Source organism: Amblyomma maculatum, chromosome 8, assembly GCF_055883805.1.
Source record: "Amblyomma maculatum isolate TAMU_Amacu chromosome 8, ASM5588380v1, whole genome shotgun sequence".
Classification (NCBI taxonomy): domain Eukaryota; kingdom Metazoa; phylum Arthropoda; class Arachnida; order Ixodida; family Ixodidae; genus Amblyomma; species Amblyomma maculatum.
The window spans coordinates 122,486,440-122,497,997 of record NC_139351.1 but is presented as its reverse complement, the minus strand read 5'-3'; the positions used below and the strand labels follow the sequence as shown (position 1 = coordinate 122,497,997).

General features: G+C 43.2%; 2 protein-coding genes across 2 annotated transcripts in view; both read right to left on the bottom strand.

The window, feature by feature from the left end:
- The window catches only part of LOC146182416 (negative elongation factor E-like), an 11,538-nt gene extending 193 nt beyond the window's left edge, over positions 1-11,345 (bottom strand). Inside the window, exons 1-7 of the mRNA XM_084577744.1 lie at positions 11,268-11,345; positions 7,112-7,187; positions 6,607-6,674; positions 5,549-5,680; positions 4,062-4,303; positions 2,180-2,234; positions 1,819-1,918 (exon numbers count right to left, since the gene is read on the bottom strand). Coding sequence (XP_084433870.1) covers positions 1,819-1,918; positions 2,180-2,234; positions 4,062-4,303; positions 5,549-5,680; positions 6,607-6,674; positions 7,112-7,187; positions 11,268-11,345 — 751 coding nt within the window. The remainder of the gene's footprint in view (positions 1-1,818; positions 1,919-2,179; positions 2,235-4,061; positions 4,304-5,548; positions 5,681-6,606; positions 6,675-7,111; positions 7,188-11,267) is intronic.
- Positions 1-11,558, bottom strand: part of LOC146182415 (disintegrin and metalloproteinase domain-containing protein 10-like) — a 49,433-nt gene that overhangs the window by 13,749 nt on the left and 24,126 nt on the right. The window lies entirely within an intron of this gene.

Sequence of the window (11,558 nt, the reverse complement as noted above, 5' to 3'; positions counted from 1 at the left end):
TAGCTCAAATAAAAGAACAGCGATATTTAACTCAGCTATCAGAGAAGGCTCCAACAGTAAAGGAACTGAGGCAGTACATTAAAATCTGTTAGTCACCAACATAATTCTAATACAGCACTGTGATTAGTACAAATTAAGAACACTGAATTTTTGGTCAACCATAATGGCCGCTACAAAAATAACAAAATTAAGAGGCATCTATCTATAAAGTTTCACATTTCAGAAAAGTATATCGTGTAAGAAAACAGTCAGAACTCATTTGAGCAAACAACAAAAATTATAAAACAATTCAGATTGTCAATATGCTACAAAATAAAATTTAATAAAAGCTTGCACAGGAAAGGCACATTTAAACAGTGAAAGAGTAGCTGAAAGAGACCTCCTTCAAAGCTTCAACATTCATTCAGCACTCCTCCCATTGAGTTTGGCGGCTTCAAAAAACTGCAAAACTCGTAATGTGCCAGCTAGGTGGCTTCACTGCATTACAGCAGCGTATCATAAAAAGCAGGAGGACAGAACAAAAGCCATCATCGTTTTCACCATCTTCATGACAGTCTACGTGAGCAGGGAATGGCTGCAAGAAGGCAAAAATTAACCATGCCATGCCGCTAGCTCTGGGGCACTATCAACCGATGCAGAGATGCAGGAGGAGGCTGCAGCCACCTGCCTACCAACTGCTCCCGCACCACGCCTTGAGTGGCGCTGCTGGCAAGTGCAAGATACCATGTCAACAAAGGGTATGAAGACCTTCCACGTTGTTTCTATATAATTGGCTCACAGGAAGGGAAAGGTACAGTATCTGTCGCACTGGTTCCTGTGGATATCTGACCACGCCATATGGGTAGGGAGGAAGGTGGGAGTGACAATGAAAAGAGAGAAAGATGAGCCGTAGTGGAGGGCTACAGAGTAATTTTGACCACCTGAGGATCTTTAGCATGCACTCAACCTGTATTGAGACAAAGCCAGAGAGACAATCCAAATTGGTAGAGCTGCATGCTGCTTGGTACTTCAAGTATATCCGTTTGAATTGTGATGCATAAAGTAAGTAGTTAATAAATATATTTAGGAAAAGTTTAACAACGCCAATAATTCATGATATTGCCATGTCTGACTGCATATACTATATACCGAAGCACGCTCTGCAGGTTGTTTGCAATTATGCTGCCTCTAAGAACATGAAAGAACTAAGGCTGTATAAGTGAACGTACGTGTGCTGTGCGATGTCAGTGCACGTTAAAGAACCCCAGGTGGTCGAAATTTCCGGAGTCCTCCACTACGGCGTCTCTCATAGCCTGAGTTGCTTTGGGACGTTAAACCCCACAAACCAAACCAACTATACAAACCCTTTTCAAAATGATGAGTTGACTAAAATAACTTAGCATCAGCTGTTCAGTGAGATCTTGCAATCGGTAAGAAGAGAAAAAGTGTTTCCCAGAGGTGTCTTAAAGATTATTGAAGGAATTCAAAAGCAGACAAGCAAAGCTATGTATATCACCTAGCAGGCTATGCACTTTTTCTGTTGAAGGTAAGCTAGATGTTGGCTCTTGCAGCTCATTCTCTTTCAGTAACACCACCATGAGGCTATAACCAGCAGGGAATTCAACTTTACAAAATTCAATGAGCAGCTCTTACCCCATACTGAACCTGCACATACGCAAGGTTCAGTGAAACAAAATGCAAGAGTACATACACAGTTCCAGCCTCTGTTGAAATACGCTATTGCATATACGCATGTGTAAGAGCAAGTCAAAATTTCCACTCGGTAGTGAAGGAAATACTCTAATTAAATCTAGCTAAAGTAAAGCTGAACTGCCTCACCCGTATTGGTCCAAGTACCATCAGCCTGCTGAGAGGTCAGTGGTTTCTTCCGGGCAAAAGACACTCGCAGTTTGGTTCCGGACACAGTGGCTCCATTCATCTACAGAGACAGACATATTACTCTTTTCTGAACAACACACATTAAGATCCACAAAGTACTTGACACAAATTTTAAAACTGGAAATGTCCAAATCCATTATATATAAGCAGCTATGGCAAGCAAATACTGGTTTTCTACTCGCACACCTTCTTGAAATTTCTTAATGCTACGCTGTCATTAATAGCTAAGGTATGTCAGCATTACAGTTTTCACAAGTACTCGAATTCGGAGCCTTCAAAGAAATAGCATATGTCCACTCACCTCACCAGCAGCCTTTTCTGCAGACTCAATTTTCTCAAAGGTCACAAAGCCACAGCTGCACAAAAAACTTCCACGGTCACAATACATAGTATAACTGCATTAAAAGACAAGCATAACTTTAATGCTCTGACATTTGCAAACAAATCTGTTTAACTCTCACAGTAAATTCTGAATGATTGTCTTACTTTGCCTTTCTATGCATACTGTTGAACTTCATATTCTCATGGTCAAGTAGAGTTTGAAAACACAAAAACAGTACATGCACAATCCTGACTCCATAGTATTAGTTATAGCAATATTGAAGCCAATGTTCTTCCGGATAGTAACAATACAGAAATGGGAAGTCAATATGATATGGTCAAGGTAAGAAAAGAGGCATTTTTTCAATATCTAGGCCCAGTACCAACCTTAACAAAACACATGAGGCCAAAGATGACTTTGTCAGGTATCATTGAGCAAAAATAAACTTAACAGTGCAGGTTCAGGCAAAAGTTTCACACTTATTGCGATGCTGATGACTGACGCCTGGTGCCACAGTTACCACAAGAGAAGATGAAACAAGCAGAACTATGAAGTGGCATAATGCATCAGCATAAATGGTTCCATGCTGCAGTAGTGTACTCTTATCTCCAATAAATATACAATGCTACACTCCTAACCTGGTTCTACATACGTTAAGGTTATAAGTGAAACGTTTTAAAAAATTCCACCTTTAAAAGATTAAGAGTGTATCCTTAGAGGGCAGAAATGGATTTGCACTACCACTTCCATCGAGCGGCCGTGGCACTACCTACCATCACCTTAATTGTGAACATGCAGAGAGCAAGTTGAATTGGATACTATATGATGATAATATATATATTGTTACGTCAATTACGCTGCGCCGCGCGGTGTTGCGCATGTGAAAGAGAAGGACAAAGTGGACGGTTGCGCTTGTGAAAAAGGAGAACGAAGTGGTGGCGCCTAGATTCGTTTGGGGACAAGCTTTATTGAGACTGTGCTTGAGATTGTACGTAGCTTTTATGCATTCCCCGAATATTCGGTAAGTATTAAACCCATTTCCCCCGTAACAATATATTTAAATTGGTGGAAGGAAAAAGGTTGTGTGAGAGAGCTATTGAGACAATATATGTGAGCTTATACTCATTTTAGTCTGTTCAACTTTCATCTGAACTGCCTATATTTAACTCTAATTTTACAACAATTTAGGTCTAACATTTGCATCAGTAACAGCAACATCAACCCAAACGTTAACACACCCTGCTGCGGTAGCGTAGCAGTTAAGGCACTCAACTGCTGTGCTCAGGAATACAGGATCGAAGAATCCTGACCATGGCAGCAGCTTTTCGATGGAGGCGAAAAAAAAGGCGCCCGTGTGCTATGCGATGTCACTGCACGGTAAAGAATCCTATGTGGTCGAAACTTCCGGAGCCCCCCACTAGGAAGTCTCTCATAACCTAGACACTTAGGAACATTAAACCTCATGAACCAAACCAAATGATAACACAGGCATCAGGAAAAGATGAACAGCACTGAAAATTAGGCAAGGCTTGGTTTGGTTTGGTTTGTGGGGTTTAACGTTCCAAAGCGACTCGGGCTATGAGAGACGACGTAGTGGAGGACTCCGGAAATTTCGACCACCTGGGGTTCTTTAACGTGCACTGACATCGCACAGCACACGGACGCCTTGCTTTTCGTCTCCATCGAAAAGCGGCCGCCGAAGCCGGGATTCGATCCCGCGTCCTTGGGCACAGTAGTCGAGCGCCGTAGCCACTGCGTCACCCCGGCAGTAATTAATGTAACCAAGCAAAATCAAAGTGCCCACTGCAAACAAGCTTAGGTCATTGCTGCGACAAGTGAACCAACACACTATCATACTTACTTTTTGTCAGGCTCCATGTAGATATTTAAGATGGTACCAAAGGGTGCAAATGCTCCTCGCAAATGTTCTTCACTCACACCGGCCCCATAAACAAACAGCGTGTCCTTCTGCCACGGTTTCTCCAATTCAGAGTCTCTTGATGCTTCCAAGTGTTTCGGGTCATCTTCATCCAAAATGCCCCCACTAACAAAACTTTCGTACAAGGGCTTTACAGCTGGTCGTGAGGATGAGGCTGCCGAACCCTGTGCCACGAACAAGCGCAGTTTAAATTTAGAACCTCTGTCAGACTTTTAATTGGGAGACTGGTGAAAACGATAATAAATGACATGAAGATTACTTTTACATATTTTCAAGCAGTAAACACTCTTAGCATGTATAAAGCAAAACAGCATTTACCAGTTGTAGTTCTAAAAAGAGTTTGGCATGAATAAAATAAACTTCACATGCTTTTCTTCAGAAAGACAAAAAACAACTGTGGGCTATATTGCTTCATTTTAGCAGATATGAGTATATAATGGTCACCTTTCTGTCTCTCTCTCTCTCTCTCTCACACACACACACACACACACACACACACACACACACACACACACACACACACACACACACACACACACACACACACACACACACACACACACACACACACACACACACACACACACACACACACACACACACACACACACACACACACACACACACACACACACACACACACACACACACACACACACACACACACACACACACACACACACACAGATGCATGCATGCACACATGCATACATACCTCTCCAATGCAATTACCACAAAGGTAACAGTTTTTGTGAAGAAGGAAAGCCTATCGGGGAACCTTCTTTTTCTATGCAATGTCCAGACGTGAAAAGGGTAAATGAAATAATTTGTGATGGTTGCGCACAAAAGCAACCAGCAGTCTTTGAAGTCAAGGAATGCATATGCAAGTATCAAATTTGCCTACAGGAACAATTTGCAATGTTAATGTATTATAATGGCCACTATGACAGACCGGTATGTTAATTACAAGTAATTTGTATGATTATGCGTGTCCCGCTAATTTTATGCAAACTGGAAGGCTATATAACGTACAGCTGTGATCACATTTCTTAGTATCACACTATTTTTCTGATTGAAGATAAAATGCATGAGCCATTATGGTCCCAATAATACATTAAGCCTTCTTTAAACCTTTTAACTTTCTGCAGTGGTAAACCCTGTGATGATGACAATTCACTGCATTAGCCCAACTTGGTGCCCCAAAATGTGAAGCAACACAACATACAACTCACCTCAAACTAAGGCAAACATTAAACCTGCACTTTGCGGCTCAGCATATAAAATGAGATTTGCTAGATTGGCGAAGTAAAACTGTAAGGACTCAAAATTCCTGAGACCACATTTCTTTCTGTGGCTGACCAGATCAGAAACATGCCACGGCAAACCAACATAGAGCTTGAAGAACTCACAGTAGCCTTCGAGTTGTCTTCTGTGGGGTGACTAGCTACATAGGATTGGTTGAGACTGCGCTTACGTTCAGATGCTTTAGACCGCTTGAAGCCATGCCGCTCCTTGTTTTCAACTTTGATGGCTCTGATAGCCTGCATTCAAGCATGGGAAGCAAAGCATTATTCATGCTGCACTCAGTATAGCACCAGATGAAGTAACAGCTAGGATTTAAAATGGCCAATGCAAGACAATAATGCTGGACATTTTAAAAAGATTCACTCCGTAGAACTGATCCAGAATTGTGAAAATATTATTGAGCAGAAATGTAGGAACAAACATTTTTCTTGAATAAAGATATGCTTCAGCAATATAAAAACCCCTGTCCTGTCAATGAAACAAAAGTTATCGTTAACACTAGAACAAGATTTTTACGAACCTGCCTTTAGGTGAGTAGGAAAAACTTGTGAAGTGAAACGTCACTGACTTTTATTGTCAAGGATCCACTAATATAAGATGAACAGAAGGCGACTAGTCCAGAGACAGTAATTTCCATGCTAGAAACTATGTGATGGATGACGTTTGTATGCCATCTACTGCTCACCACCTCTTATATTTTCATCTTGCATCTGAACAAATGATGACGACATTGTCATTTGGGTGCGGCATTTTGTCTTCTGTAAAGTTCAAAAGACACTTTTGGATGAACTCTTTATTCTGCAGCCTAATTTACATCCACCACTCTTTGCAACTTCGCAATAAATAAATATAGCTTACATTCATATATTTTTTCTTGTTTCATATAAACTTCATCCAGCAAAAAATTACAGAAACATGTATAACTGCAAAATATCCTAGCAGTAAATAAAAAAAATACAGACTTTGAGAGAAATGTTCTTTTTTTCTGTAAGTATTGGAATCTCTTAATGGGCAGGTTTCAGGGCTAGCAAAGTTACGTGCATACTGTCCATTACGTGCTGCTCCGCACTTAACTATTTAAGAAATATACTGGCAAGCTACAGTACCCTGTGGACCACATAGTCTTCTAAAAGTTGATTGATGTTAGGTTGTATTTACATACCCCGGATTTCAGCAACATCTTGGCGACTTCTTTTGCATCTGGTTTAGATTCTGGTTTAGTGCCAGAATCTAAAACAGGAAAAAAAAAATCAGTTAGATGCATGGCTGACACTAAGGGCTGCACAGTTGTACCCTGTGCATAATAGCAGTGAGATTTTCATCTCAAAAATGTGTGTCTCAGAAGCGTACTTTGGTCCTGGGCTGGAATAGCTGGAATAAAGAGGAGATGCAAAAGAAAATGTGAGAAAACAATTGTTCACATTTGAAAATAATATCGAGAATTGCAAATGCATGAAAATCGCTGCAGCAGAAAGAAAACTTGCAGATATCATGTTGGGTAGCATGCATCAATCTGGTAACTATATGATCAATCAATAATTTGTTTGCTAACGCGATGACAGCCGTAATATCACAAAAGCAATGGAGAAGCCCGTGCAGCTTTTTGGTCTTCACTTTCTGCCCTGCTTTCTTTATGCAAATGCAAAGAATAGCACGTGCAGGCAGACCTTTTCGCACTGTGGTTTGGAGCTGGACTGGAGGTGGTTCTGGTTTAGGTGTTTTATTCTGCTGGAGTGCCTTTTTCTGTAAACCCAAAGAAAGCACGTGTCATAATAGCCCTGTCAATGCACATTGCCACATATTTTGTTTTTGGGCCTGAAAACTACAGGCAGGAAGATGTGAAGTCATGCATAACAAGTGATTGATGAGTAAGGACATGTTAACATTACGAACTGATTTTCTAACTACTGACACAAAGATTGAATCATGTCGAATATATCAACCACCGTTTTAAAAACAAGGACCACTCCGAAACTACACAGCATGGTACTGCAAATAGCCTGTACAGGATGCAGGGTTCAGAACCGGATCTCTCATTCCTTATCTACCAAGTGGTGCCAGATTGTTTATCCTAAACTTGCTACGGTCATCTTGCTAAGGATCATTTTTCTGCAACTGTGATGGTGTCAGAGCAAATACACAGAGAAGCGTTTTACGCAAGCCTAATTGGGATTTCATCTAAAGCTGCATTCTGTTGTACAGCTGAGAACCACTTCACTTTCTGTTGCTAGCATTGCATAAGAGTTGTACAGTGCGGAGTGACTAAGTCCTCGCAACTCATGAGCAAACATTAGTGTCTTTCACGCAGAGGCAAACAGGGCTCATTTCCCAACCGAGCATAGGTCAGTTGGTAAGACATTGTATGGAACAAAACTGTAGAAACAATAGAAACAACAGAACAGAGGCAAGGAAACAACATCGGTTGGTACACCAAACATGGACGAATTGTCGTGAGAAGTGATATTCCGCAAGCAGAAGGTGTAGGCCCTTTTTGGCGTACTGACCTGTTTGTCGACTTGTCGTTTCTGTGGTTTAGTTCCTTATGATATCATAATAACTGGCCAACAACTATGCTCTATTGTTACATTTCTTCAAAATGTAACAATACTGTGTTCTCTGTCTTCTCTGTTGCTTGAGGATCAGTGCGCATCGTGATCTGCCATCATCGCTTCTTCAACGCATGGAGCTAGAACATACGCCTTCTGCCTGCGGAATAGCACTTATCCCCATAATGTTTCGTCCATGTTTGGTGCTCAGAAAGGGAAATCAATGTTTGCTGATGCGAAGTATGGGTGCATAAAAGATTAAATAAGGAAAAATAAAAGAATGAAATAAAATGAATAAACATCGCCCGTTTGTGTAAAACGCTATTGCATCACAGCCTTAACGCGGAGCTTAAGTGTGTCCTTAATTTTTTTTTTCCTGGTTTGGTTTGGTTTTGGGGTTTAACGTCCGAAAACAACTTAGGCTATGAGAGACGCCGTAGTGGAGGACTCCGGAAATTTCGACCACCTGGGTTTCTTTAACGTGCACTGACATCGCACAGCACACGGGCGCCTAGCTTTCCGCCTCCATCGAAAAACGGCTGCCGAGGCCGGGATTCGATCCCGCGTCCTTGGGCACAGTCTAAGTCGTGAGTGAGCATCCTGTCACAGTGCTGCCGGAGCTACCAGGCGGGGACGCGCCCGACGCGTCAGAGATTAGGATGCGAATGGTCCACCGAGAACAGTAACGGAGCTGTGTTTTCTGAAACACCATAGAAAACTTCTAACGAACACGACAGGCCTAAAAATATGGGTTAGGTTCTCAAATCGCAATATACCGGGTATCCCTTGTGTATATATATATATATATATATATATATATATATATATATATATATATATATATATATATATATATATATATATATATATATATATATATAGCATCGATGTTTCAAACGATTTTTCGTTTTTTACGATGTCTTCCCACAAGACGCAAATATTTGCAAAAAAAAATACGGACGGATTCCTCGCATCCATTTCTCACCTCCCGGTCACTGCTCTACACAACATACACTTCCCCCTGCGATACCCCACGTTCTTAAGGTGCATCCCCTGCCTAAGAATATGCACCCCGATTACCATGTCGCTCGCTGCAAGGCACGCGCAGAAGCTCTTCACAAACACTATGGCTTCCAGCCAGAAACCGTATACGTAGACGCTGCCTCATACCCCTCCCGCCCGGCGTTCGCCCTCGGCGCTGTCTCCAACTTTTTGCAACTGGTCGCGGCCAGTACAGCTTTAGCCTCCACTTCCCTGGAGGCGGAGGAGGCGGCGGTTGCCCTCGCCACAGTACTACCCGCGCCACCACCACCTTTAGCGACTCCAAATCCGCCGTACGGAACTTCGCTCGTGGTCGGATCTCTGGGCCAGCCATCCTGTTCCTCGCCTCCCTCCCCCACCCGGACACCCCATTCAATTAATATGGGTGCCCACTCATACGGGTCACCCAGGCAACGAAGCAGCTCACTTTTTTGCTTAAGGGTATACGTCAGCCGAGCAGCGACTGCCACCGCCTGGGGAGATGCTCGCGAGCGTGTGGTATCCTATCACGAAATCTCTCTCCATTACCGTGATCAACGAACCATCTACCCTCCTCCTCATAAATCTCTAAGCTACAACAGGTGACGTGGCGCCAGCTTCAGTCTGGATTAACCAGGGGAGCGATGCGAGTACGGAGGAACGCCTGCAGGCAACGACCGACATCACTGTCGATTGCGCGGCTGAAAGGGGACTTTCGTGCTCCCCACAAAAATCGGAGTTATTCGTATATACCCCAAAGTACCTCTGCTGCAATAGTGGGGAGTTTCATATTCGGGTAGAGGGCAAACTAGTGCCAAAAGTAGATCATATCAGGATTCTAGGGATGGTCATCCAATCTCACGGCCATAACAGAGAGGTCCAGAAGAAATTGGAAAGTTATGCGATCAGGAGGGTCGCCACTAAAAGAGGTCTCAAGGAGAGAAGTTTACTAAAACTAATCCAGGCGTACGTAATAAGCAGAATCGGTTACGCCACGCCCTACCTTGACATCAAGGCTGGAGAAAAAGAGAAACTAGACTGCCTGATACGAAGATGCGTTACGAAGGAGCTAGGACCGTCCATGGGTACCTCGAGCGCACGACTGCTCGAACTCGGGGTGCATAACACGTAGGCAGAACTGTCGTAATGACATCATCAATTCATGATACTACAGCACTTGCAAGTCATACCTATAGTTACGTAATAGCATGACAAAGGTATACTGAACAAATATCCAAGGATATTGAGAAAGCACCACACTTACATTCTTAAAAAACGATTACACTAGTACAGACACATAATTTGGGTTAGTTTTTGAGCGGATGACTGTATTTTTGACGTTTTCAGAGCGGCCGCCGGGTCAGAGGCAGCGCGCTGCTCCCGACTCTGAGCCAATGGGTGTGACGTCGCAACTACCCTCAGCAATATCATGGCCCCGCGATCCCGCTGCCGCCGCCCCCGCACCTGAAATTGGTTGACCGGCTACCCGTAGTGTCGGTTCCCCCGCGTCGCACCGTGCACAAGTGTGGAATGCTACACACGAGGGAGGTCGAGGGGGCGCGTATTGCGGACAATTGTTTGCGCGCTGGGAGGGAATGATGAATTGTGCGCAGAAACACGAGCAGCAGCAAAAAAAAAAGCGCACGCCCGTCCCTGCGGTTTATTAGTGCCACGGGGTAAAGGAAAAATGAACAGGTGCGATAGGCCGCGATGAGGATAGTTGCGACGTGATATCCTGTTTTGTCAGAGCTTTCACAGGAGCCCGCTAGGTGCGGCGATTTGAGAAATATTCATTAAAATAGTGCATTGTCTTGGTCACTCCCGATGCGATAGCTACCTTCTCAGATGGAAATCTCGGCGGCAGTTTTTTTGTTCACTATACTTTAACACATAATCATTCAGTTACGACATACATCGCACTGCTTGAAAGTCAGTCATATGACTTCACGACGTAGTCAATTTCTAGTTACGACGTACTGCACCACTCTTGTAAGTGGCGTGGAATGTCTACGTCCAGGTCATGGTCCATCATAGGCTAATCTATGCCAGACTGAGTTTGAATTACTGAGTTTGAATGGTTATGGCCACACGACACAGCTATCAGAGCGACGGCACTGATTGCAAAGTTAGTGCAATGTTCACGCACCTCTAGCAATCAGACATCCACAAAACAGACACTTGTGATCAACGATGACAACGCTATGAACGCAATAAACCCCTTCAAACGCGTCCACGAAGTTTCTCGAAATGTACTCACCTTGAGCTTTAGACACTGGTATTTCTTCAGCAACATTTCCTCTTCTTCTGTGTACTGGGATGGGTAGTGCAATTCCATTTCACCTCCCTTCTGCAAGCAACGCGTAGTCCGAATACCCGTAGAACAACAGAACGGCACACCAGCTGATAACTTCAAAACGCTGACTGTGCCGACGTCCAGCTCGCTACGTCTATTTTGCCAGCTGCCGGGAGAATTAGGCGTATACCTTTGATTGGCTACAAATGTCACGTGACATATGAACGTGAAAATAATAATAATAATAATAATAAT